This window comes from Exophiala spinifera, assembly GCF_000836115.1.
Source record: "Exophiala spinifera strain CBS 89968 unplaced genomic scaffold supercont1.9, whole genome shotgun sequence".
NCBI classification, from domain to species: domain Eukaryota; kingdom Fungi; phylum Ascomycota; class Eurotiomycetes; order Chaetothyriales; family Herpotrichiellaceae; genus Exophiala; species Exophiala spinifera.
This window is the reverse complement of record NW_015622521.1, coordinates 841,409-868,006: the sequence shown is the minus strand read 5'-3', so window position 1 is coordinate 868,006 and position 26,598 is coordinate 841,409. Positions and strand designations below refer to the sequence as shown.

At 51.6% G+C, this 26,598-nt stretch overlaps 12 protein-coding genes across 12 annotated transcripts; 5 read left to right on the top strand and 7 right to left on the bottom strand.

The window, feature by feature from the left end:
* Window positions 1–209: 209 nt before the first annotated feature.
* PV08_11348 (uncharacterized protein) lies at window positions 210–1,112 on the bottom strand (the record flags this gene model as incomplete). The annotated part of the gene is made up of 1 exon (XM_016385658.1): window positions 210–1,112. The coding sequence occupies one exon, from the start codon at window positions 1,110–1,112 to the stop codon at window positions 210–212; it is 903 nt and encodes a 300-aa protein (XP_016230602.1).
* Window positions 1,113–2,139: 1,027 nt separating this feature from the next.
* On the bottom strand, window positions 2,140–3,728 carry PV08_11347 (uncharacterized protein; the record flags this gene model as incomplete). The annotated part of the gene is made up of 2 exons (XM_016385657.1): window positions 2,140–3,435; window positions 3,522–3,728. The coding sequence occupies 2 exons, from the start codon at window positions 3,726–3,728 to the stop codon at window positions 2,140–2,142; spliced, it is 1,503 nt and encodes a 500-aa protein (XP_016230601.1).
* Window positions 3,729–4,882: 1,154 nt separating this feature from the next.
* PV08_11346 (uncharacterized protein) lies at window positions 4,883–6,293 on the top strand (the record flags this gene model as incomplete). Its single annotated transcript, XM_016385656.1, has 2 exons — window positions 4,883–5,074; window positions 5,130–6,293. The coding sequence occupies 2 exons, from the start codon at window positions 4,883–4,885 to the stop codon at window positions 6,291–6,293; spliced, it is 1,356 nt and encodes a 451-aa protein (XP_016230600.1).
* Window positions 6,294–7,392: 1,099 nt separating this feature from the next.
* PV08_11345 (uncharacterized protein) lies at window positions 7,393–7,620 on the bottom strand (the record flags this gene model as incomplete). The annotated part of the gene is made up of 1 exon (XM_016385655.1): window positions 7,393–7,620. The coding sequence occupies one exon, from the start codon at window positions 7,618–7,620 to the stop codon at window positions 7,393–7,395; it is 228 nt and encodes a 75-aa protein (XP_016230599.1).
* Window positions 7,621–7,638: 18 nt separating this feature from the next.
* Window positions 7,639–8,622, bottom strand: PV08_11344 (uncharacterized protein; the record flags this gene model as incomplete). The annotated part of the gene is made up of 4 exons (XM_016385654.1): window positions 7,639–7,775; window positions 7,874–8,087; window positions 8,424–8,540; window positions 8,596–8,622. The coding sequence occupies 4 exons, from the start codon at window positions 8,620–8,622 to the stop codon at window positions 7,639–7,641; spliced, it is 495 nt and encodes a 164-aa protein (XP_016230598.1).
* An 842-nt stretch (window positions 8,623–9,464) lies between these two features.
* PV08_11343 (uncharacterized protein) lies at window positions 9,465–11,681 on the bottom strand (the record flags this gene model as incomplete). Its single annotated transcript, XM_016385653.1, has 3 exons — window positions 9,465–9,632; window positions 9,682–11,602; window positions 11,659–11,681. The coding sequence occupies 3 exons, from the start codon at window positions 11,679–11,681 to the stop codon at window positions 9,465–9,467; spliced, it is 2,112 nt and encodes a 703-aa protein (XP_016230597.1).
* A 555-nt stretch (window positions 11,682–12,236) lies between these two features.
* PV08_11342 (uncharacterized protein) lies at window positions 12,237–18,161 on the top strand (the record flags this gene model as incomplete). Its single annotated transcript, XM_016385652.1, has 1 exon — window positions 12,237–18,161. The coding sequence occupies one exon, from the start codon at window positions 12,237–12,239 to the stop codon at window positions 18,159–18,161; it is 5,925 nt and encodes a 1,974-aa protein (XP_016230596.1).
* Window positions 18,162–18,729: 568 nt separating this feature from the next.
* Window positions 18,730–20,685, top strand: PV08_11341 (tRNA pseudouridine(38-40) synthase; the record flags this gene model as incomplete). The annotated part of the gene is made up of 1 exon (XM_016385651.1): window positions 18,730–20,685. One exon carries the CDS (start codon window positions 18,730–18,732, stop codon window positions 20,683–20,685), a length of 1,956 nt encoding a protein of 651 aa, XP_016230595.1.
* Window positions 20,686–20,766: 81 nt separating this feature from the next.
* Window positions 20,767–21,549, bottom strand: PV08_11340 (uncharacterized protein; the record flags this gene model as incomplete). The annotated part of the gene is made up of 3 exons (XM_016385650.1): window positions 20,767–20,844; window positions 20,918–21,120; window positions 21,192–21,549. 3 exons carry the CDS (start codon window positions 21,547–21,549, stop codon window positions 20,767–20,769), a joined length of 639 nt encoding a protein of 212 aa, XP_016230594.1.
* Window positions 21,550–22,087: 538 nt separating this feature from the next.
* Window positions 22,088–23,765, top strand: PV08_11339 (uncharacterized protein; the record flags this gene model as incomplete). Its single annotated transcript, XM_016385649.1, has 3 exons — window positions 22,088–22,799; window positions 22,881–23,093; window positions 23,185–23,765. The coding sequence occupies 3 exons, from the start codon at window positions 22,088–22,090 to the stop codon at window positions 23,763–23,765; spliced, it is 1,506 nt and encodes a 501-aa protein (XP_016230593.1).
* A 186-nt stretch (window positions 23,766–23,951) lies between these two features.
* PV08_11338 (uncharacterized protein) lies at window positions 23,952–24,536 on the bottom strand (the record flags this gene model as incomplete). Its single annotated transcript, XM_016385648.1, has 1 exon — window positions 23,952–24,536. The coding sequence occupies one exon, from the start codon at window positions 24,534–24,536 to the stop codon at window positions 23,952–23,954; it is 585 nt and encodes a 194-aa protein (XP_016230592.1).
* Window positions 24,537–24,805: 269 nt separating this feature from the next.
* On the top strand, window positions 24,806–26,184 carry PV08_11337 (uncharacterized protein; the record flags this gene model as incomplete). Its single annotated transcript, XM_016385647.1, has 4 exons — window positions 24,806–25,470; window positions 25,528–25,757; window positions 25,832–25,966; window positions 26,021–26,184. 4 exons carry the CDS (start codon window positions 24,806–24,808, stop codon window positions 26,182–26,184), a joined length of 1,194 nt encoding a protein of 397 aa, XP_016230591.1.
* Window positions 26,185–26,598: the final 414 nt, after the last annotated feature.

The following is a 26,598-nucleotide window of genomic DNA, read 5'->3' as shown; positions in this document are numbered from 1 at the left end:
GTAGGTGACCTGAACCTAAAATGTGGCCTTCAATGTACTCGCCGTTGCAGTGGTTCGAGGGCACGACGCTCGAGATTTGTGTTTCTGAGCGGAAGCTTAGGGTTTCCTCCGCCCACAGCCACTGGATCAGTAAAGTCTGAAGCTGCAGTGCAAATGAAGCAGAATATGTACATGTCCATTAGCTCACAGTCATCTCTTTCTGCACACCATCAACATGTCTCGATCCAAGTGTCCAGATTGATATTCTTGAGAATGGTTGAAAAGCCAGCTTCGTCCTCCGCTTGACAATACTTTTTCTTCGTCGCAGCCGAGACCGGCTTGTTGTTACTGGTCTCCGTTCCCTTCGGGTACTCGACATGGAAGACTGGTTTGTGGTGTTGTATGAAGGGTTGATAGGTGTCGCACTCGTCGTAGGCGACGCACTGCTCATTGACGCTCCATTCCATACAATCGATGACGCCGTCAATGATGGCACCGGCGTTCTTGAGTCCAATCGAAAGGTTGCGCCCATGTGCCTCGTTAGCAAGAAACATGACATAGTCGACTGAATCTGCCTCCGTCAGATCTAGTCCATTATCGTTGTCGTAGCCGTCGACATTGTCGGGATCGACTCCATCACAACCCTTGCGAACCGCGAGGTCCAGACGAGCCTTCATTATTTTCCGGACGTTTGGCGAGCTCAGGTTGAGCCATTTTTCACCAGGCCAGCCGTCGAGATCATTGCCCAAATCGGAAGGCTTGAAGCTGGCTGCATCTGGTCGCCAATTCTCATAGCTGCCTGCGGAAAAGTAACAGATGATTCGGTGGCCTTTGCCCTGCATGACGGTGATGGTGGTGGCATTGTTGTCGAACAAGTCAATTGCCCACAACTTGGGCTTTGCGTCGACGGTTTGAAGTAAAGAAATTGGCTTGAGCAACTGGTAATTCCACGATACTCCAACCACGGGCTGCCAAAGGTCTTTGGGACGCGGGGAGCATGTGCTCCTTGCGACTAAGCTGGCCCCTTGAGGTAGTGCAGCGGTGCCGACCACTGCAAGAAGCAGATTGAGAATGGCGAGCAGAATCATCGTGCTTGTGACGTCTGTGTTGATGGTAGAAGCTCTCGTGGCCATGATGTAACGGCCCACGAGTGGGTGCCGACTTAAGTATGGAGGTTGCTGCAAGGCTGCAGTCAAAGGTTCACAAGATCACGACAATATCAGGGGCACAATCTGTGCGAAGCCACACTGTACGTGCATATGGTCTTTGTTGTACTGCCACGCGTACCGTCTACGGGCATCAGCCATTCGATAGCCTGGAGAGCCCGTGCTCAAAAGAGTTTGGTAAGGCCGGTGAGGTCTAGACTGGGGTTGTTTGGGGGCCAATCCGCGCAGAATTTTGCCTCAAATGATAGAAGGCTTGGAAGTAGACTTTGGACTAACGGGGGCGCCTGGGTATTTGGAATAATAGACCTACAGTGATTCCTCGACTCCAGGTAAAAGCCTATCTAGAACACTTCGCATTATTGTAGAACTCAAAATCAGCGCCGTTCGTCCTCTTTCCTTTTGTTAGTTCCGCATCTGTAAACCGTGGCATGTCGCTAGTATTGGTCTTCTCCCCAATCTGCCTTGTGTGATTTTACGCAATGTAACACCGCCAGCTTGACCAGGTGTCGTGACCTTCATCCAGCATTCGCGTGGATACCATCAATATCCTGGCTTATGCGCGTTCGTTGCAAGAGCATCAGCGTTGAGTGGCATTGGGAGGGTTGTAGGCCCGTCGCGCTCTCCTTGGCCTCCTAGTTCACTGCATGTCTCATTTCGCTCTGAGGACGGCTTGGGCGCAACAGACTGCCAACGAAACATCTCTCATCGTAATGGCATATGAATACATATAAATTAACGGTGATGTTACTGGTCCGTCTCTTTCGAAAGCACAAGTCCCGCTCGTGATGAGGAGAGAAGGTTGTAAGACATACCCGTCGCGGTAACTGGAATGACATTGCATGAAGAGCAGTAGCTGAATCACTCATGGCGAGGCCAACGTTGAGACGAGGCACAAAAGTCGCGGGCTTCTGTCTTAGCAATGGGTGTTCGACGTATTCAGGCCAAGATTGTCTGATGCGCGACGTCGACTTCCCGTGCAATAGATGCAAGTCGCTCAGTAGCCATCGTGAAATCCAATCTGGTCGCTCAGATCCGGAAAATGTGCTAGAACAGAGCTGTGTAGAGTCCAATTTTGCGGCTTGCTGATGTGTGATATGAATTCATCTGTGAGTCGACTTCTGTGTTCCAGCCTGGTGCCGCCGATGGGTTCGACGCATTTGTCGTCGCCGAAACTCCAGTGGGGGTTGAAAGTATCAGGCCTCAGTACATGGGTAAAATCTCGGTTATAAGTTAAAAAGGACTTTCGAAGCTGCGGGATATGGCAGAGATCAACAAATAGTTTGTGGTGTGGTACGACCATCTGATCCAGGAGGGGTCTCATGAGTTCGGGCATCATAAGCCATGTCTCTTTACATGGCATGACCATCCACCGCATGAAGCATGCCACCATATAGAGGGTAGTGTACAAGCAGTCATTGGGGAGCATGCCTCTCCATGCTTTGGTGAACTCACACACCCAGGTAGAAACAGTCTGTCCATCTCCGGGCTGTCGGTCGCGGAAAAAGAGCTCGGTTTGCAGTCCGTCCATACTAAGAATGGTTCGGGCTGGTACACCTTGAGCGATCAGAGAGCGGGCATCATCGATGAAAGCGTGGGCAGATATTGACAATGGATCCTCCACCCCAGGGTCGTCTAACAACAATGGAGCGCAAGAATACTGCGGTTTATGGAAGAGGTTAAGCTGTTGTTGCTGCACATGAGGCGCCCAGCCATTGCTCCGAATGGCGCTTGACATGGGGAGATTTCCAAAGGAGCGGACAGCTCCAGGCTCGACATAGTTGTCTCCAGAGGAGGGAAACCGCGGTTGCTGTTCTGAAGGATTAACTATGTCTGTAGGATTGGATATAAATGCTATGTTCTGCTCCCCGAGCGAGTATCCGCGCTGCTGGCCACGCTCGCGGATTCGTCCTTGTTGCGGAGTCAGAGGATTGAGCAATGCTCTCAACGACGTCGATCGCGCTAATGCTGGTTGAATGCTGCTGCTTTGAGGCTGCTGCGTATCTGGTTGTGCTTCCCAGCCAAAGGCGACTGTTTCTTCGGGATCGGCCTGCGCAAGATGTGCTTGCAACGCCGCCAAGGGGGCGTCTGTGCTGATCAGGTGAAGCAAAGTCTCGGCTCTTCCATCCGAGCGGTCCCGCAACGTGGCCAGTACCTGGTGAAGAAGTTGCTGGTCCTTCCGCGCCTTTTCACGATGCAACTTACGTCTGAGATCGGTGTTTGCGTCGAGCACACATTCAAAATTGTGTTTGACGCATTCGGAACATCTCCCGCCGCCCTGATCACCGTCACACTGTCCGAGACATCAAGTATCAGCGTTTGGTAACAAGTAACAAGCTAGTAGGACAGGCAATCTGGGAGAAGAACCGACAAACGTACCTTGCGTCTTCGTTTTCGGCAGGAGGTACACGCTCTAGAAGTGTGCTTGGTCGCTGTTCGTGTTGATCGTGCGGCGGCTGCGACATTTTGAGCCTCTTGGGTTGCAATGTCGGGGAATGCGGTGCCCTGGTCGACTGCATACTCCAGATCTGGCTCGCGAGGCATTGTAGAAGTATCAATTGGTACCAGAGGCTCTGGGAACGGCATTATGGTGTTGCTGGAGGAGGGATCCCTCTTGCTTGGGGTTGAGCCGAGAGAGGGCGTATTAATAAATCCGACATGGGGATTAGTGAATGGCAATGTTGGAGCACACGAGCGCTCGGACGAAAGACATGGGATCCGTTATGTGACGAGTTTATCGAGTTGCAGGAAGCCGACGCTGGGGATGCGACTGGTTGGTGAGACCTCGCAGTCCGCAGACACGGCGAGACAGGGATAAGAGCGCCTAAGGACTAGCAAGAGAGCCTAATTGAGCTCAAGGCCGCCTTGTGGCTTCTGCAGGGGAGCCGAAATGGCCACTGGAAGCGCCAACCATCTCGCGTGGACCGCAGTCTGCCTCTGACAACACATGCCTACCACCGCCTAATTACCACATGTGCTGTACCCTAGAAAAAGCAAAGCAGCTCTACCTCAATAGCCCAGCGAGTCTCCGTCTCCGTCTCCTTGGGAGTGGTCACTTGTGACTCGGCGACTCGGCGACCGTTGGATGGCTGGCCAGGGACACCTGGTGCGGCTACTTCAGCCGACGAAGAGCGGCATGGGCGCCACAATGTTGACTTGGCACAGGTAAATGCCTGTGGCAACCCTGTGTCGAGAAGAAGCAGTGTTTTCCCTGGAGATATGTAGGCGGCTCAGAAAAGGTGCTATTGCATTGCTTTTGATACTGGGACTACGGTCTCCCAAATTCGAGTACTTCTAACTGGTACCTACCTAGGCAGTGCGTACCTACTGGGTAATCCGTAGCCCTATCTTAGGTTAGTGAGCCTAGTTAGTGAGCCTCACCTAGGTAAATACAGGATTTTCCACTTACTATTAGGCGCTTTAGGCTCCCCTAAACCCACGGCAGGTCGCTGAATGACTCGGTACGCCACTTAACTTAGATAAGGTATCTACGGCAGCATCGAGCCGTCTTCGGTGCCAGGCTCCTCGGAGTCGTAGCTCGAGGCGATCCAAGAAAAACATGTTTCCCCTCACTCGTCTCCGAATTTGGGGTGCCAGTTAGACGTCTCTGCCTATCAAGCCTCATCAGAAAAAAAATTGGCTTCGGCTCGCCGTACTTTTTTCCGCAAGCGCAGTTTGCACTACGAAGCCTTGTTGACGCAACCGCTGCATTTCAACACTACACTCCCTTCGCTGTGACAATGGCGAAACCGAGGAAGAAGAAGAGGACACAGCCTCGCAAAGAGGATGTTTCTGGCAAGCCCGGCCCGGGTAACCGCTCGCCGAAGAGCATGGTCATTCGCATGGGCGCTGGCGACATTGGTCCCAGTGTCACTCAACTGGCGAGAGACTTTCGAGCAGTGATGGAACCAGATACAGCAAGCAGGTTGAAGGTCAGTGACAGGTTGAGCATCATTGCCGGGTGAGCATTCTCTGACTTTGCACTAGGAACGGAGAGCCAACAAGCTCAAAGACTACACAGCGATGGCAGGCCCGCTGGGGGTCACACATCTTTTCCTGTTCTCGCGATCCAAGACAGGAAATGTTCATCTCAGAGTTGCCCTTGCACCCCGGGGCCCGACGCTGACCTTCCGCACTGAACGGTATGCCTTGAGCAAGGACATCGCAAAGGCTCAGAAACATCCAAGAGGAGGAGGGAAAGAATTTCTCACAGCGCCCCTCCTCGTGATGAACAATTTTGTGTCGCAGACTGCTGGAGATGCGGACGCAGACCCCATCAAGAAGCAGCTTGAGTCCTTGACCACCACCATTTTCCAGTCAATGTTTCCACCCATCAGCCCCCAAACAACGCCCTTGAACTCTATAAAGAGAATTCTTCTGCTCAACCGCGAGACCCAGGCAGACGGAAAATACATCATCAGCCTACGGCATTACGCAATCACCACGCGCAGGACAGGCATTTCCAAGAGGGTGCGCCGATTCGACCCTAGCGAGCAAAGACACAGGGAGAAGAAAACGGGCGCGCTGCCGAACCTGGGCAAGCTTGAAGACGTGGCCGACTATATTCTCGACCCGGCATCGGGTGGCTACACTTCTGCAAGTGAGACTGAGCTCGATACCGATGCCGAAGTCGAGGTGACCCAGACGACGACACAGCGAGTTCTGAGTAAGCGCGAGCAACAGAAACAACAAAAGGGGGACCAGGAAAAGCAACAAAAGGACGCAGAAGGACGGTCGAATGTTGAGAAGCGAGCGGTCAAACTCGTAGAACTAGGTCCGCGCATGCGCCTGCGACTCGTCAAAGTCGAGGAAGGTGTGTGTGAGGGCCGGGTCATGTGGAACGAGTTCGTGACCAAGTCAAAAGAAGAGGAGAAAGAACTCGACGAGAAATGGGACAAGAGGCGCAAAGAGAAAGAGCAACGCAAAAAGGAGCAGAGGGAGAACGTTGAGCGCAAGAAGCAATTAAAAAAGAACACCAAGGCCAACGCAGGGCAGGCGGGGGAAGGCGCTGACGACGAAGACGACGACGAGGAAGAATGGGACAGTGACGAGCTCGAGGACTGGGACGATCTCGACGACGCGGAAGATCAAGAGAATGCCGAGGAGGAAGTGGAAGACGAAGACGATGAAGACGAGGACATGGCGGATTGAAGTCTCGGTTGCCATGAGATTCCAAAATCCAATTTGCTCAGAGAGGTTGCTTTAGTTGGCTCCAAGGAACAACCACACATGCATCTAATTGTACTCGCGGCGTTCTACACAGAATTGCGAACGGTGCAAGAGGCGGTACTTGGTTGATATGATGCTTCCGTTCGAGGTTTGCAAGGCTATCATGGCGTATCCATGTCGGGTTACGCGTGAGATGATGATGATGATGACATCGGGCCTTGGTCTGTCGCGGCTATGAACATGGGACTGGCTGGCCACCCACCCTCACAGTCATCCCTGGGAACCAAACACCTCAGAACGAGGACCGATCAATAGCGTTCCACTACAAGCAATCTTTGGTCGTCAAAGCCAACTCACTTGTTGGTGATGCGCCTCCCGAAGATAGCAACTTACCACCAGGGGGAGATGCTCAGGTCGAGATCTCAGAGAATAAAAAAGGGTGTCGAAGACAGTACTCTGTAACATAAGGTACCTTACGTTGAAATGTTTACTGGGGATCTTTCAACAACCTGTCCAATCTCATTGATGTCTAGTGCTGGAGTGAGATTCCACGTCGAGATCCAGCCCGCGTACGAGTGAGTAGTCTTGGAGGCATTGGGTGATGAATGGGCGTTAGATAGAGGGTCAGGTATCTAAGGTGGGAAAACCACATCTTGGAATTGATGGAACAGTATTTTTTTAGTCATTGCAATGGATACCTAATCGCTCAATCTTGCCCATCGATCCATTCTTCCAAGGATGCACAAATACACTCATGGTGACCTCGCTTGCAATGTCATTGGGACGCAATCAAAAGCACAGAACCACATCACACACTGTTGACGTCGTGTGGATGTCTCACTCGAGTATGAGTGAGAATTTGCAATCACACCTGCTTGTTGCCGTTCGGGCTTCATATTTCGGGGCACCTCTCAAATTGTGGGCCTGCACACGTTGCATTCCACTGGGCGACAACACGGTCGCTGTCCAAATGATTTTTTCCAACTCCTCCCATTCAGTTCCTGTAGAGATGTCGTGGCGGACAATGCAATGCAAACCCAACATGCAGGTGACCCACGGGCAAGGAGGGGGGCCAGGCTATTCAGTTGCCAGCAGGGGGACCAAAGGTAATGCCGAGACCGTAGAGCTCGGTTGGTGGCTCGACAAGGGGTCCGGCATTCTGAGGCTGAGGAGGGGCTTCTTCAGCTTGAGGCATCACAACTGGAACATAGATCGTGGTTATCGCATCAGCTGAGTCCTCGGGTGTCGGGAAGACAGTCGGAGCAGCACCGGGGGCGGGGCCAGAACCGGAGCCAGAATGACCGCCCATGAACCTGGACAAGAAGTCCTATTTCTTGTTGTTGCCGGAAGCGGAGGTGGTGGCATAACGCTTGACCCATTCCTTGGCCTCTTTCTCGTAGCTGGCGCGGTCGTCACGGTACTGTTCGGCGATTTTGGCTTCGACCGCGTCGTCCGGATTGGGTTCTGTCATTGATCATTAGCCAGGATTCCCCGATGCCAACATGGCGGTTGATGAGAGAAGGACAATGCTTTGTGAAGAAGAGCGCGCGATCAAGTCGTACCTTTCAACAACTGCCTGGCAAACTCCAAGACGGCAGCCATCTTGGTGCTGGGCTTCCACTCGCTGTCCTTGAGCATTCCGAGACACATTGTGCCGCTGTTGGGAGGGCTGTCATTGCTGATGTTTGGGTGGTAGATCTTCGTGGCGAAGGTGACGGTTGGTGCCTTGAAGGGGTAGCCTGTGGGAAGGGTGAGGTTGAGGGTGAAGACGCCGCCCTGGTCACTTGTGTTAGAGATGAGGATACACAATTTGTGTCGATCCAATGTTTCCAGAAAACAAGAAGAAACCCGTGCTTGTTAGAGAGGTATGTTTGTCTCGGTTACGGTAGTATTGATAGTGGTGGAGGTCATGATCATGGCGGGCCACGTGAGACTAGACTGAACTGCCCCGCCAAGCACGCCAGAGAGTCAATGATAGTGAATTGGCCCTGCCAAAGTACCAGGTAACACAGGCGTGACGGTCATTTGGGTCAAAGGGAAGACAGCGACGACATTCAGTCAAGAAGAAAGTCATCGATACAGAAACTGAGGCAAGGCTATGATGGGACTTACAGCATATGGAGAGCCCGCGGGTCCTTCCATTGTCACCACCCATTTGTACAGGTCCGACTCATCCGCCAATGCCACGGTGATCCCGGCGGGTGGTGATGTTGTCAACTCGCTCAGCTCCTTTGCGTTGTTGTTAGTCCATAAACACATGAGAACCAAGACGACGCAAGCGTACCTTGGTGATCCGCTTCTGAGCAGACATGATGCCTTTGTCGTATCCTTTACGCGATTGATGTTTGTTGGTTTTCGATCTTGATCGTTCAGTTGCGAGTGGGAAGAAGTTTTGATAAAGTTGGATTCACAACGATAAGCCATTAAATGCCTCAGCGAGGCGAGGCGAGGACAGGCCAAATGCCAACAGGGCGTTACACACTCTCTGGCGGGCGTCAGAATGAGGTTTGATGCCAAGGTGCCTGGCTCCCAATCGGGAAACAGTTGACGCCGCCCTATGCTAAATCCTCGGCTCATCAGTGCCTCCCACTCTCATCCTTCAGTTAATTCGCTGTTGTGATCGAATCTGACTGACGCCTAGGACGTGACGTTGATTTTACAACGCGATCACAGAGTTAAACAATGTCCGTGGATAGAGACTTGTCTACGATAGACTAGCGTGGGGCCAAAAACAATCGGGACCCCGATAATTCTGTGTAGGTTGTTCCGTGTCTCTTGTAAACGCAGGCTTGCGGATTTCACTTACTCATCTGCTGCCGCACGAATATATCCAAACCGCCAAACCCACTGCAGGACAGCGGTGGTGTAATCGTTCTCTATGTGGAATAGTTGAAAATCAAAAGACGAAAAACATGTGCATGATCTTTGTAATTGATTATTGGTATTTACGGTGTCTGGCATAGCCTCTGACACGCTTGGCCTGGACGGAATCACCGCCACCGAATGTAACGAGTATTTGCGAACAATTCTCTAACTTCATAAAATAGAGCAACGCCAGCGCTCGCTCGAAAGCCTGCTTGCAGAAATCGATCGAGTCCAGATCAGAATGCCCTATAGTGTTTTATGCTCACCCTGTTTCTCCTACCTTCTCACCTAACCTTCCGTCCCACTACTCCTAAAAGCCACGCATATTTGACAGTACTCGTGGGTCAGGTCAAGCACATGCTGGGGTAGATTGGTAGACTGAACAATGCTACGAACCTTGACAGCACCCTCCTCTTCAATGAGTTTTCGTATTGAATAAAAAAGTTCGGGCGAGAACTGTTTAACCTTGTCAGCGCGGAAATATCAATGGATGCAGAGGACATACCTCAGAATACCACCTGTATTGCCAGGTGATCAGACGAATCAAGCAGGCTAGAACATTTCTTGTGTCACCCATCTTCTCGTACATGCGAAGAAGTCCCTTCATCGCTTTAGGGGAGAACCTGATGTTCAGACATTGTTGGTAGGCTTCTAGGGCTTCATTTGTATGATGCAGCCGTTCAGCGAGGTCTCCCAGTATCTCCCACTCAGCAGCTGATTTTTTGTATTGCTTTTGCTGCTGTCGATACTGACCCATCTCGGTTCGCCAAATGGTGTATATGCGAAGATCCTCATAGAGAACCATAAAGAGGTTGTCAAGCCAGCGCTCGCACAGTCTCTTGTTCTGGAAGCCAGGGTAGTGCGAATGTGATGGATCAGCGTCATCACTACCTGACTTGACCTCTTCGGCTGCTATCGTCGGCACAGGCTTTTCCATCGACTGGTCTGTTTTCAGCTCAGCATTCTCTTTTGAGCTGCCATTCACTGAAGACCCATTCTGCTGGTCGGCAATAGTTTTTTCGTCGTCCACTACAGAATCAGTCTCAGATTCGTCTTCTTCTGAATCCTGCGCTTTTCCAGTATCGGCATGACCGTTGGGTGTTCCCGACAATGCGATTGTGCTTGCATTCTTGCTCGATGGAGCTTTTGGCGTCGCTGTGTGTTGCCGTTCTGTCCTATATTCTTCCTCCATAACAAAAACTTGGCTTCGTGTCTTTAGTAGAGCATCCCATCCTATTGAGGCTGCAATTCTTGTGAGAAGACTGTACGCTTTCAGAAACGTTCCTTGGTAGGTGGCAGCTTGTAGCTTCCGTAGGGATACGTGCACTTGGTCATAAGGCTCCCCCTGTCGCGGCTGGCCCTCGTCAATTTCGTCAAGTGCGCTCTCTGGAAGGATTGGTAGGAGAACACGGCTTGGCTCCGGCATCCTTGGCGAATCCTTGTCCTGGTAGGAAAACATGGGACAAGAATTAAGGGTAAGAAGAGCCAAATCCCATTGCTCGAGATCGACGTAGACCTCTGCCAACCGGGCCCAGGTGCTGAACTCGCTTGGGGCGGCCGTAACGCCCTGCTTTGCCAACTCGAGTGCCATTGCACCTTCACCTTTGCTCTGACAGAATGACGCTTGACAATCTAGAAGCGCATAATCCATGGGAACGTCTTGCAGTGCGTCATGCAGGAGGCGCACAGCCTGGATTTCTTCGTCTCCTTCTAAAAGGACTCGCGCCAACAGCGAGGATACCTCCACATCCTTCGATCGCAACTTCTCAAACAGATTGACTCCAGAGGTATATCGCCCGGTGGTCTTGATGTATTTCAGCAAGCCTGCAGTGAGATGGTTTGACACGACATTGGGGATCTGTATCTCAGGATCGGACCCCAGTTGTCGTCCGCTGAAAAACAACCTCTCTGCAGCCTCGAAGAATCGATGTTCTTGCTCTGTACTTGTGATGGGATTGAATCTCCTGACACCAACGATCTTCTTGATTGTGTCTCCACTACCATCGTCCGCATAGGAGTAGGCTCGCAGGACTGCGCACAAAAATGTTTCCAGCCATAGACCGTCAGTTGCAACCCTCCTATCACCTCGCTCGTCAACGCAGTAGCTCTCGACGCTGCCTGGAATCTTGACCTCCACCCTCATGTCCAAATGGGAGAATGCATTGTAACAACAGTACAGTCCCGAGACGACCTTGTGTGTCTTATCCGCCGGATTGAAAGTCAAGGTGTTAACATAGGCCGCAAGACTTGCGGAAGAGGAGGCGTCGGCACCGGTAACATGATGATACACGCCCGTCTGCTTCGCGCCAGCCTTGATACTTTGCTTAACAAGGTGCACAAGATCAGGAGGCCCTAGTTCGCGCAAGGCAGGCAGACTCTCTGTTCGGGCATCGACAGCCAGTCCAATATCGTCATCTTCGATGATCCTAAGGTGCTCAAGTCAGTGGTGGCACACATGAATCACTTGCTCCTGCGAACTCACTCTGGCACCGCAGGCGCAAACATGGTAGCGCACCCTCCTGGGCGAACTCGACACTATCAGGACAGATCGACTCAAGCTAGGAGATGTATTCTGCAAGGCACAATGGGTAGTGTTGTTTCAACCAGGTGTCAAACTTGAAGGTTCAAACACGTATCATTGGATCACCACCTCAGTATCATCTTCACGCAAAGAATTCAGCTTCAGGTCGTTGCATGCACCAGCGGTTGAAGGAATGTTGAACATCCCGGACATCGGGGAACTTGCCTGATCTAGACAACATCCCTTAGGCAAGTACTAAGCCAACTAGCGGAGAATCTGCGCGTTTACGTCGCGTAAGGATAAACGACCATCGACCACTTCACCCTTTCATCATTTCATTATCTCGTTTTCGACATTTCGACGTTCCGCATTTTATTTAATCTCCAGGGCAGGTGGAAGGCATAGACTGGATCATCCGGAAGCGCCAGCTGACAAGCCGTGTTGCGGCAAAGGGATCTCGCTCTACCATATACGACATGAAGTTGGCACTCTGCACCCCGGCTTCAACTCGATCTAAGAAATCATAAGGAACAAAAATCATGTCAGGCTTCACTGCGCTCAACGTCGAGCCCGAGGACACTTTTGAAGAAGAAATCGACGATACAAAAGAAATCCAGCTTGAAGAAGCCTTCAAACTCTATCAAAATGCCTTGAAACTTCATTCTCAAGGCCCCGAGTATTTCGAGGAAGCTCTTGCTGCCTACCACGACTTGTTACAATCAGAGGTGTTCAAATACCCAGAAGCAATTTCCGACTACTCTCACGATGAAACCGAAGACGACCCTGCTGCAGCAAGTATTGCAACTGATACCGCGGCGGCCGCATTGCTCCCCAGCAGCGCTGCCGAAAGCTCGGCGAGTTCAATCCCGCAACTTCTGTACCTTGCTTTCAAGAATCGGGGCCAATTTCTGCTAGATGTGGCGCATCACAAGGTCCCGGACAAGAACGGTTCCAGAGCGGAGCTGTGCAGATTCTACGTCAATGCTTGTAACAAAAGCATCCGAGATTTTGCCAAGGCTCTTGAGCGCGACGATGCGGACCTCGATCTGTGGAAAAAGTCTGCCCGCGTTGCAGGCGTCTTATCATCCCAGAGGGTGGCTCGCTTCTGCTTGGAAAGTGTTCTTGCTGGCGACGACGAAGATGCTGAACAGACTATTGATTTGTCAGGCCTCGATGAAGCCTTCGCTGCCGGTGAACTAGAGGAAGTGCTGGACATTTTATATGACGACCTCAGTCGTCTGAGAAGTGCAGATGTCAAAGTGAAGAACAGCCTACTGGAGGCACTACGAAGGACTAATGACCCTTATCCTTTCCTCCCTAAGCGTGGGAAGACACTGGAATACCTTGATGAGCGACATAGACCCCTAAGTCTTGAGAGTGCCTCGGTCGAGCTTGCCCTAGACAATTTTGTCGCTCTTGGGAAGGCGATCGAGAAGATTATTTCAAGTGTCCAACATGAGTCCGCCTCATACACGTCCGCGACGCAGGTGAAGCTTGTATCACCTAAGTTGGAAGCCGATCACCGCAATCATGAGACGAATGTTGCCGATGTCGATCTCAACGAGTCTCCCACTGGCGCTGATTCAACGCAAGACCTGGAAATGCAGGATCATCCAGAAGCCAATGCCGCGAATAAAGTGGCCGTCGAATCTCCCCAGCAAATCTCACCAGGAAAGGAAGAGATTGACGATACCACATCTGTTGGAAAGGATGCCGAGAAACTTGATGAAACGATGGATGATAGCACCATTGAAGTTCGCACCGCTATGCCCCAACCGCCGAGCCAACTTGTACCCGCTACTGCGCGCAAGCGCTCCGCAACTATTGCTGGGAACGAGGAGCCAGAGAGTCGAACAAAGAGCAAGCGATTACGCGCACGAGAGTCACTGGTAGGGACGAGTGTACTTGAAGAGGACCGTGCTCCCGAAGACCAACAGTCATTTGTTGATCACCTTGCAACCTACGAACAAGCCGATCAAACTGCTTTTGATGTGGTCAACTCTTTGCTGGCGAAGTTTGATTTGAGAATCTACCTCTCCTCAGAAGACAGTAGACGAACTTTCTGGCAAGGTTGCAGTGGCACAGGGCTATCCGATATGTCAAAAGACGATCTCGTCTTACTTGCTGACCTGAAAAACTCTCTCAAAAACTGGTCCGATGACAATAGTCAAGCGCTGATGCAGGGACATGGCAGCCAGGATTTTACTGAGGGCTCTACTGGAATGTCTCTCTTTGCACAACACTCGAAGTCTACAATTTCTCGGAAGACCGCACGAGTCGAAGGCTCAAATGAAGATGCCCTGTTGTCTATACTGAATCGCGTGAACGCGAGATCGGTAAACATCTATCAAGCTGCATTTGATTGGCTATTCTTGACGCTCGTGTCGGGAGTAGCCTCTACAACGTCCCTCCCTTCTTCCTACATGCGAGAAATCTGGCCAGAAGAAATGAAAAACACAGTAACGAATTTGGCTCGCCTTGCAGACGCGTATCTCTACGAAACGTTGCGTGAACGTTGCGCGTCTCTGGCTGAAGCTAAGCAGCTACCAGGCACAGACGGATGCACTTTGATCAAACAGCTCTTCGAGTTTGTACAGACCTTATTTGAACTTCACCTTGATATCTTTATGCCGATGACTGATCCAAACACTACAATCGAAGACGAAGTTCGGATTGCTCAAGGTGACCGTCTCAGACGATGGGCAACGCTGGCTGACGACTTCTTGCAATTATACCTGGCCGAGGAAGAAAAGCCGCAGTTGACAGACACATTGATCTTGCGATTCATCTGGGCGACCACTGTCAACGCAACGATGACCAAGGGGGTCGACAAAACTCACGTGGTGTTGTGCTTGGATGATCTCAAAGCAATTCTTCAAAGAACAAATGCTGATAACATCCACCTCCCCAACAATGAAGCTATGCCTGTGATTTCAGTGAACGCTGTTGAGCAGGAAATCTCTCGCTTGAGTACCATCGACTTCTTCAGAAGTATCTTTGACAACGATAGCAGCGACCCGATTGCAGTGATAGAAAAGTTGGAGCCGATACTTGAATCCACTTCTGAGGGAGGACAAGATGGCGCAGGTTCTGACACTCTCGGTGAACAATCTCCCCAGGTTGGGCAATTGATTAAATTCTTGGAATCTGGCGATGCAAGCTTGAAGCTCTTTTTATGGCGACGTCTACAAAATGCTTACACCGCCATATCATATGCACCAAAGGTTGTATCTTGCCTCCTGCGTTCAATCGAGATGAGCTTCAAAGAAATGTACACGAACCGACATCTAGAGCTGAGCGGTGGAGACCGCCAAGTCTCCATGCTGAAGTGGCTAAGAGATATCGACGAGCTTATGTTGAAAGTTTTGATAAAGCTCACGAACGAATCCAATGCTTTTGAGTGTCTGGACGAAGCACATTTGTTCTCGACCTTGAGCGTGGTAACTAGCCTTGTCAAGCTTCTCCATGGATTCGCCGTTTATGAAGACTCAGTAAGGGTGAAACAGACAATCGGACCTCAGTTGAAGGGCACTGCTTCATCCAGGTTGTATGACAAAAGCAAAGAACGTTTCAGAGATATGCTCGTCCGTGCATGGACATTGCAATATCTTCTCCTGAAAGAAGCCGTCTCACAAGATCCTGCTGCGTACCCTCGAGCTTCAGATGACCTCGCAGAATATCTGGGCAGTGTTCATCATATGCTCGGCATCAGACGGTATTGCAAATATGCCGCTAAGACGTTCTTGAAGCTTGCAAGGAGTGAGTTGGGGATACTTAACACTCAACAGGACTTTTCTGCAGACATGTCCCAAGTTCTCTTTGATCTTTACCAGTTGCATTTCATCACTGGTATTGGAGACCGGGATCACGGATGTTCTGCTGAGAACATTTATAAAAAGACTGCTGGGTCGTTGATACCTACCATCATGCGATATACCAGTCAGATGCAAATGAAGGATATCCTCAAAAGCGAACTGAAGGGCACAATTGAAAAGATCCAGCAAGCATTAGAAACAGTCAAGAGTCCTCCTGCTGTGAGTTACAACAAACGGATCATTTCAAACTATCTGAAATCCCCCATCATTCCAAATGATCTGTATCGTTCAGTACGCGGCATTGGAGATCTTCAAACGCGGCCAGTGCCGTACGATTCGAATAGTCCTGCTCGTCAAGGATGGTTTTTCCTCCTGGGTTACTTAACACTGGCAAAATACAAATCGGTTAAGCGCGTTCAACCTACGCCCGCAAACGATCTTGATAATGCGGCCGCATTTTTCCGGCAAGATCTAGATCATGACATCGACAAGTGGGAGTCGTGGTATCGACTTGCCCAGGTCTACGAGGCGAAAATAGAGGACGACCTGATCTGGAATTCCACCAAGCTCAATGAATCTAGAGGTGACATTGCACTCCTCGAACGCCAGGCAATACATTGTTATATTATGGCTACCGCCATGGCCTTGAGAAACGCTGACGACAGATTTGAGATAACGCAGAAAATGCAGGAGATGTTTGCAGAATTTGGAACGCGCTTATATGCCTCATCCAGACCTCCGCTGAATATGGAGGCTTTCAGAACTGATAAAAACATGCGACACATGAGCAGCGTGGTTGATCGGACTATGTCAAAGCAGCCTTTCCACAAACCAATTGGTGAATATGCTCTCTGGCACTTCGCAGCATATTTGCTCGGTAAGAAGTTCAATGACAAGCCAAAGCCGTGGATAACGCACTATACTCGAGCCAAGTGTCTATGGAAGATGTTCCAGAGTCCCGAGAACAATGGACGGGTCACCGCCGAGGACGTGATCGATGGCATCACTGGCGCCTTGGAAGCTTTGCCCAAGAAGGAACGGTCAACCGAACCCATTCTAGAGCCACATTACAAGCTTGTGTCAGTGGTCCATAAGATGGTTAAACGCGGTTCAATTTCTCCGTTACAGGGCCAGGAGTACATGCGTATGACTCGTTTTGCTAGCGGAATCCACCTAGCCGATGACGAGGGAGACGTCGACTGGGAGCCTTATGTTCTTGACATACTACACAAGCTGGAGCACGCCGACAAATCGAACTGGCACCACAGAATCACAGCTCGTGCGGCACATGTATTGTACGACGATGATCCAAGCATTGCAAATGCTCTTGGCGCAAAATACGAATTCACCAAGCAAATTTTTACCAAGACAATGACCATCCAGGTCTGGAAGCCTGAGTATGAACGCCCCGGCCGACATTATGTCTACACTGGGCGATATGTAACTTATTTCGCGCATTTGTTGGAACAGCTCAGTGACCGCGTCAATTTGGATCAGCTAGTCCGTCGAATCAGGAGAAAGACAACTGACTTTCTGGATCATGCGAAGGTCTGGGAAGATGTGGTGGCGGCATTTGTTCGAAGCTTACGACGGATTGGAAAGATTCCAGACGGTCACGAGAGAACTGTGTTTGATGGCATGAATCACGAAGAGTTCACCAAAAAGTCCGAACAGCTGGAGCAATGGTCCCACGAGCCCGACACCACTTCCGTCTTCTTGGACATCATGAAGGATGGGATAGACCTGAAACGTCTTAATAACAGTTTGATGAAGGGTCCCCTGATTGATGATCTGATCGGCGATTCGTACGCATGCCTCTTTGAGGAATACGTCAGACAGCTCCCTCCAGAGGAACAGCCTCAGCCACAACCAGCGCCTCTGCCGCAAGGCACATTCATTAACATGACAGCAGATGTTGTGCAGTCTGGCGAAGAAGATGCTGAGAAGACGCGCGTGAACGACATGCTCCGAGCTCAGGGAGATGGTGCAGCAGACGGGCCGCTGTCAGTATCGATCTCCGCGCCAGTAGGACTTGGCCTGCAAAATTCTGCATCGCCATTTCCAAACACAACGCCACTTGCGGAGGCTCCCCGCGTCACTAGTAAGCCTGGACGTGTGAAGACTGTCACTAGGCGTGAGATTCAGCGTAAGGCCGAAGCCGCCATTGTAAAGCCACCACCTATCAAGACGCCAATCCTCGGAAAGAGGCCTATCGTGGAGATATCAGGCAGGACTGGGCAGGATTCACCCCTGGACAAGCGTCTTCAGGATGCAAGAGAGGAAGATGGCGAGGGTAGCAAGTCGAGCTCTAGACGAGGCAGTGTGCATGATACCGATGGCGGTGAGGCTGATGGAGAAGACGAGTCTGGTAGTGAACTTAGTGATCTCGACGATCTGGACGACGATAAGAAGCAGTTGATGTCGGAGCTTGCGAAGTCCAACAATCAGGAAGATGACGAGGGTGATGAAGAAGGGCAAGAAGATGGCGACGGCGAAGAGGAGGAAGGAGAGGAAGCAGAGGACGATGATCAGCAGAGAAGTGATCAGGAAGATGAAGAAATGGTCGACGTCAACGACGGTGATATCGAGATCAAGGACTCCCAGGAGAACGTTGGTGAGCAGGACGAACATGAGCCCCTGGAGGGTTGATAATTCTGGTCGATTGCGCAGCGAGCCATTCTTACTTGGACTTTTTGCAATATCGGATGGAACTTAAGAGTGGAAAGCAGATACTTAGCATGACAGGCCATGGACGATCTACTATGACCGAGGGAAAGTCATAGAAGTCCCCAATACGACCAATAGTCTGTAGACTTTCATACCGCGTGTGAGTGGTGAGGCTCTCGGGGTCTTGACGAGGCTGTCGTGCCCGCTTCCGAAGATCTGCCGCCGCATTTTCAAAAAATTGTAGTTACTCCAACCGAGTTGGCCAACTACTTCAGAGAGGACGACGGTGGAGAGGTTCAAACGTCGCGGTTCAAAGTCTGCTGGCTGACGAGGTCACTTCTCCGTCTGTCTGTTCATGCCTCTAGGTCCCCCTAGACTGTGTTTCACGAGCAGGCTCGTGACGGGTCATTATCTTACTGCTGCGACAGGTACATCTCCTCCACATCTATCTCCCAACGACCCCTTACGAAGTCGGCACTGCTGGTTCTCCTGCTCCTCGTCCTTGCCCTCGCCCTCGACCTTTGTACCGTCTACGCCTAGTCTCAGAACCATGTCTACCACTCATCCTCCTCCTACAACGACCCATGAAACCAAGGTGGCCGAGGCAGACTACACGTCGTGTTCGCAGTCTGAACTAATTGCGCGCATTGCCCACCTCGAATCCCAGCTGCGCGACCAGACGGCTCGTTTGGTGAATTTCACACTGTCAGGTCACAGTAGCAGCACGGCGGCCACGGCCACTGCTCGTCCCAACGGCTCCGTAGTGCGGGCACACCGCGCTCAGCGAGAACAACAACGCCGCAGCCGCAGCCGCAGCCGGACTCCGTCTCCACGGCGCGCCCGCCCCTTTGATCCAAGTGCGTACTCGACGCGGCACATCGCCTTGAAATTCGCGTACCTGGGCCACCGGTACAATGGGTTCGAACACGCCAACGGCAACGTCACGCCAGCCCCGACGATCGAGGAGGTTCTGTGGAAAGCCCTCCGCAAAGCGAGGCTGATCAGCCCGCCTCTTTCAGACGGGGCGGACACGAGCGTCGACGTGGTGTGGGATGAGAAGGAACGGATTGCACGGTACACGCGCGGAGACGACCCGCTCGACTACGAGGAGGGCAAGGTCCGGCTAGAACTGAACTGGGATGGGTGCGAGTACAGTAAATGCGGACGCACGGACAGGGGAGTCAGCGCTTTCGGGCAGGTTGTCGGAGTGCGTGTTAGGAGTAATAGGCCCCTTGAGAAGGAGGAGGTGGTGCAAGCCGAAGAACACGACTGCGCACGGAATAAGGATGCAGACGAAGACGACCAAGAACAAGAACAAGGAGTTGGCGAACGGACAGAGGAAGGAGAAGAAGACATGTTTGGAATGATGGTTGGGGATCCCGGAAGCGAATCGGACACAGAATCAAAAATATCAAAACAGTCCTTCCACCCGGTCAAAGACGAGTTATCATACATATCTATACTGAATGCGATCCTGCCACCGGATATCCGCGTGTTGGCCTGGTGTCCGGACCCACCGGCAACGTTCGACGCGCGCTTCTCCTGCCGCGAAAGACGGTACAAGTATTTCTTCACAAACCCGTCCTTTTGTCCTACGCCTGGAGCGTTGGGTCTCAAGAACGGTATGCGCGAAGGGTACCTGGACATCGACAAGATGCGGGTGGCGGCGAAGAAGCTGGAGGGGTTGCATGATTTTCGAAACTTGTGCAAGATCGACGCGAGCAAGCAGATGGCTAGCTGCGAGAGGCGGGTGACGTTTGCCGACGTGGTCAGGTTTGAAGATGAAGGCGGCGTATCTGCACGATCAGAGATGAGCCAGTTCGGGATCGGCAGTCCTGCGCCACCGCCCACGACAGCCCTAAAGGCAGGACCGGAAGTATACACGTTCTGCGTACACGGAACTGCTTTCCTGTGGCATCAGGTCCGATGTATGGTCGCTATACTCTTCCTTGTCGGCCAGGGCCTGGAGCAACCGAGTGTCGTCGACGAATTGCTCGACATCGAGAAGAACCCCGGTAGACCGATGTATGAGATGGCAGATGACGCGCCCCTGGTCCTCTGGGACTGTGTTTTTCCACCAGACGACAATGGTGATAAGGAAATGGTCGACTCTCTCAACTGGCTCTATGCGGGCGACGAAGCGACGTTGCCTTCTCTGACGACCAAGGGAGATGGCAAGTTCGGCGCAGGTGGCGTCGTCGATGAACTATGGACCGTATGGCGCGAAGCCAAGATGAAAGAGATCTTAGCGGGGAGTCTGCTCAATTTGGCCATCGGTCAGGGCGACGGGAGTTCGTTGCGAAGAGGAGCCCGGAAGGACGTAAATCACCCGCCTGGTCGAAGCCAGAAAGTGTTTCAGGGAGGCGACAACGCGAGAATTGCTGGCAAGTATGTCCCCGTCATGCAGAAGCCCAAAATGGACTCTTTGCAAGTATTGAATGGAAAGTTCGCCAGCGGAAAGAAGGTCCGACGTGATGCGAGGAATGGCGAGGCCGGTGGCGTGTAGACCATAGACAGATGCAGGGGCATCCATAGAGGGACACGTCGCCATGATATCATGAGATCTTGCTTAGCTGGCTAATGAACCTCAGCGTATACCGGAATAAAGACATTTCCGACCCCCTCGCCAGACTTCTTCGAGGATCTCACGGCGCGGAAGAAGCGTCTGCAGCTACCATGTCAGTTGTCTAAACCTAGGTACTTATCGGTATGCGGCGTGCTGTGTATTATTGACTTACCGGAAACACAACCACCACCTCTGTGGCCCCTTCGACAATGACAGCCAAGTAGAACCGCACCGCCAGACCCTTGAACGCCTCGTGGATGACAATATCCTGGATCTGGGTGGTTGGGATGAACGTCGTGGTTGGCGCCATGAAAAAGTACCGTGAAGTCGTGCTCGTCTGGATACCTAGACCCTGGAGAACGAGAAGCGACTCTTCTATCGTGAAGGCAGAATTAGACACGCGTCTTTGGTTTTCGACACGCATGGACAAACACAACAAAACGTACCCACATAATCCCTCCTCAGACACAGATACACCACGAGAAGACTCAGCGGGGTGAGAATCCACCATTCACTTCGCTCTGTGAGAGATCTGATCCAGCTGCTGCCGAGACATAGCTTGAGAATCGCGTCCAGATGATACCTTCTTGCGTCGCTGTCAAGGAGGAGGAAAACGTCTCGCGCTTTTACCGCATTCGCCAATACGGCCAGGTAGACCAGGACTATCCGACATGTGTGACGGAGAAAATGTCGCACGTTGGCACGGAGCTTTGACGACTCTGGTCGTCGCGTCGTCACCGTGAATGACACCGTGGTGGGACTGGGGAGGTAGACCTCCAGGTACTGCGACGGACCCTGGAGCATCTTTGCACTCACCCTGGGCGGTATCGTGAGGACAGCTGCTGGAAAACAGTCGGGAAAATACAGAGTCCATCGCAAGTCCGTAACAAGTGGTGGCTTTGCCATGTTTGGCAAGGCTGAGAATAAAGTATGTCGGCCGAATACGGCAAGTCAGGCGAGGTGGAGCCAAGACAGAAACAACATCCCCATTCAATCCGAGTGCCAGGAGACATGATCATTCGGAACCTTCCGATCCAGCCAGGCACAATCTTAGATGAGAAGCTGATGACGGACGCTCATACTCCTAGGCTCAACGATATAGAGCTTTGCTTACCAATGGGCAAGAGTTTCTGGCATAACTCTGTCCCTCTTCCCCTATTCAGTATGGATGCTCCTGTTACTTCAAACTCCAGCTTAATAATACCAGTACCTACTGACGCGGCCCTTACAATGGGTCATCTTGACTGTGAGCCTTGTTAAGTGCTCAAGTAAAACTGTCACCAACAAGAAACAGTAAGCCCTTCGCATTTGAGCAGAGCTAAATTTTTCGTTCGCAATCATCATGGCCTCGACAGCGTCCCTCCTGCTCAAGGGAGGCACCGTTCTGCAGCACCAAGCCGACGACAAAGTCGCCGTGCTCAAGAACACCGACATTCTCATCCAGGGCAACAAGATCGCCTCGATCGGTGCCTCGCTATCTGCTCCGCGAGGTGCTAAAGTCATTGACTGTACGGGCAAGATCGTCTCTCCGGGCATGATCGATACGCACAATCATCTATGGCTCACACAAATGAAGGCTCGCCATGCGGAGCACACCCTCCTCGAGTACATCTACAAGGGGAACATGCAGTCGTTCAATTTCGATGCCGATGACATGTTCTGGGGCCAACTGGGCGGGTGTCTTGAGTCGATCGACGCGGGGACTACCACTGTCGTCGACTTTGCACATCTCACTTACTCAGCCAACCATGTGAACAAAGCTGTCAGTGCGACCATCGCGTCTGGTCTACGCTCTTTCTTCTGTTATGTGCCCATTATGCGTCTCAAGCAATGGGAACCCATGGCTCCCGACACGGACTTCCTTCCTGGCTGGTTGTACAGCCAGATTGAGAGATTGGCCAAGGCGCAACCCTTTGGAAATGGTAGGGTGATGCTCGGTTTTGGATATGATTTGTGGATGCTTCCCAAAGAGACAGTCGTGGACTTGTGGGAGAAGGTTCGTGGCTGGGGGGTTAATTTATTGACCACCCATTATTGCAGAAATCGCATTTTTGGTACGATGCGATGGCCTTCTTTCTTTTTCATCTGTTGCAGCCTTTTGAAATAGAAAACACGTCTAACCTGTCGCTCATTAGGCTTACAATCGGTACCGAGCATACTTAAGGACTATGGCCTTCTCAAATCCGATGTGCTGGTCGCGCACGGCTCACAGGCTTTGCAGGAGGACGGGAAGCTGTTGACAGACGCGGGCGTCTATGTTGCTGCTACCCCAGAATCTGAGGGCCAAATGGGACTGGGACTCCCAGTGACCTTCCGCAAGGGATTCCAGGTTGCTCTGGGCGTAGACTGTAAGAAATCCCCCCCCCTCTTGACTTGCAGAAAATCAATCCAGAAGTACAGGAAAGTCGAAAGCTGACCCATTGCATTCACATTGTAAAGGCCACTTCATCGGTCCTCCTGACCTGCCTGCTCAAATGCGCCTTGCACTCCAGCTCGCTCGCGCAACACACAATCAAGCCATCCTCGACTCTGACAAGTTTCCGCACAAAACTGTTGGCAACTCTGCTTATGTGTACAACTTGGGTACCATCAATGGCGCTCGCGCAGTGAACATGGAACACCAAATCGGAAGTATCGCTGTCGGAAAGTTGGCAGATCTGGTCATCTATGACGCTATGAGCCCAACGATGTTGTGTGCCGCGGAGGAGGATCCTGTGACGGCCATCGTGAGACATTCAACCATCCGTGACGTCGAGACGGTTATTATCGATGGTGTGGTCAGGAAGTCGGCAGGGAAGCTGGTCCCAATATGCTTGAAAATGGAAGAGAGTGCTGAAGATGACTTCACTCCACCGGCCAGCATCGCTTCTTCTGCGACCTTGACCTGGGCCGACGTTGCAAAGGGTATCATGAAGAGTAGAGAAAAGGTTATTGCGAAGATTGCGGGAATGGACATGATTTCGGCCGAGAAGAGCGTGATAGGAGCCTTTCAAGTCGACCCGAACATCTTGGTCTCATGACCCACGAGAAGCGTTGCTGCCACGCGGTATCTTGAATAGCCAGATTTGGTCGATTCAAATAGAGAGACAATCCGCAAGGGGGGTCTTGCTGGAAGACACTGGACAGAACTCAATGCCATTTCTGGCTGGAATACTCTGTGAATTTCGTGTCATTGACACATGGTAATGAGATCATACGTGTTCCTGCTAAACAGGATCTTCGTTCGAAAACTTTAGCATCGCTTCCTGATCAAGCCTCAAGAATGTCAGGGTATCCAATTCCTTAGCTCCAATGTTGCGATAGAATCTCAGCGCTCTGTGGTTTTCTCTGTAGCAAAGCCACTCCATCCTGGCACAGCCGAGGCTTGCCGCCTCTTTCGCGACTGCTTGGACCAAGAGTCTTGCATAACCTCTCCGACGAAAGGGTGGAAGCACGAAGAGATCCTCGAGACAGATACCACTTTTTGCGATCCACGCTACGTACGTGGCGAAGTATATGGCCATGCCGGCGATCTCACCTTCTGGTGTGACGAGAATAAGGGCCTTTCCATTTCGCGATGGATTCATCTGGGCGGGAGAAGTGTCGACCTTTGGCTCAGGTAGGTCCAGCGTCTTTAACAGATCATCTTCGGTTGCAGTAACGGCATCCGGAACGCCTTGTTCAGCTGCGGTGGCGCGCATGAAGGAAAGTAGTGTAGGCACATCTATTCTGATTGAGCTATCGTTCATATGCGTCAAAGTAGCTGGACCGTTTGGACCGACCTTTGCTGGTGGCGACCCGGATAGTCGCATTTGACGTCATGCCGCCAGTTCGAATATGGTTCTCGATAAAGGAAAGGAGAGACTGCGTATACGAGGAGCGTCACCTGTAGAACCCAATTTGAGTGGAATAAGACATTCGCTAGCAACAGCCTTTCCAGGTAAGATCTATATAGGGGAGAGAGCGCATCACGTCACGTGGCTGGGCTAGTGGTTGTGGAAAGGCGCACAGTCGGCAAGAGGATCGACAACCTTCCTCAGACAGCAGCAATAAAACCGGCGACACGATAGATGGTCTCCAGATGGCGGCGGTGAACATCGACATGACGGATCGTTGCGAGAGTGACGAACACATTACCCACACCGTCGACCAGTTTCTCTCAAAGCGTCCCCGCCGATCGTATCCGAAGGCCTGCCATCCATGCCGCCGTCGCAAGGTCCGATGTAATAATGCCCAACCTTGTTCCAACTGTATATCGCGAGACTATCCTGAACTCTGCTACTATGCGTTCACTGAGGCCGAGAGGGGAAGTCTGCGACAACGGCGACGACGTAATGGAGCGGCGCTTTGGGAGACAAATGGCAAGGACCAAGTTACTGCCAGGCGATCTTCCAGGCTGCTTGAATTCGAGCGAGAGCTGCATATTCTAGAAAGGACAGCGTTTACAGAAGCAGCGCCATCTGTAAAGGCAAAGGACGGTCATCGGTCATTCTCCGACTCGGTCGCGAAGAGCTATGAACGCGCTACGCATCGCAAAGTTTCTTCGGCAGCCACCACGATGAAACCTGAGACAGAGCATCCCCCACACCAGCAGCTAGACGAACGATGCGTCCGCACTCCTACCGTGAGTGATACGCCTTACATGGCAGACGCCGGAAACATTCACCCCTTCGAAAATCTGTGGCAACCTGGATCCTCGGTCCGAGAGGTCGCCATGGCACTTCCAAGTGACGAGATCTTCACACGGTATTGACGCTATTGTCAATCTTGGAGGATAAAGGTCAAAGCTAACAACCTCTACAGATATCTAGAAGCTTTTTATGAGGTATACCAAGTTGCGATGCCGTGTGGGCCGATGTTAGAACTCCGAGAGGATGCCAGGCGCTTTTGGCGAGCACGATCACTTGGAAACTACGTGGGGCCTGAGCTTCAATCTACATCGTGGCTTGCATTGCTGTTCAGCTGCTTGGCCTTTGGGAGCTGCTTTGCGGATCCGTCTTCGGAGGACACGCAGCTGAACGCGAATATATTTGGTAAGATCTGGACGTGCTGGCAAATGCGGCATTGAGGCTTACCATCATCTACTAATTCTTTCTTTTTTGTTTAGTGTGCTGCGCCTTTCAGCTTTTACGGCTGGACAACTACCTCCTAGCACCTAAGATTGAACATATACTTGCACTCTCCACTCTTGGTGGATGTCTTCGCGGCCAAGCCAACCCAGATGCCTCCTGGTCACTTTTGGGTATGATATCATTCTAAGCTCTTTGAATCTGAAATTTCACTAAGCGGACTTCAGGCACGACCATTCGCCTGGCACAGAGGCTTGGGCTCCATCAGCAGGCTGCTCTTTCTGCGTCCTCCACGCCGTCAGAGAAATATGCATGGCATCTCTGGTACGTCAGACTGTCCATAATTTTAATGAACCTCGTCGTACTCGCAAGTGCCCGTCCTCCGAGCTGACTGAGTATTATTGGCGCGCAGGCAAGGCCTTGTGTGGCAAGACACCACCCTTTCCCTTGCTTACGATCGACCATGTGCCTCGTTCAATGACGGCTCTTTCCCCCGGATTGCTCGCCTGTCAGACAACAAGTGCCTCTCTTTCGTACAATGCTGTCACGGTCAAGCGACAATCTTGAATGACCTCAGCCACGAGGTCATTACAGCGACAAGAACATCCCGAACATTGTTGCCCTCCGTTTTCCAGACCGCAGAGCAACAAATCCTTCTATACCAAGCGTCAGCAAGGGAATACCTACGACGTCGGTCGTCCTGCCACGATGACTTACAAAAAATGCAGCACGACGCTCTGGACATCTACACGAATTATTTCATAGTCCAGACGCGTCGAAGACAACAGTTGTTCTGTGGTAATCA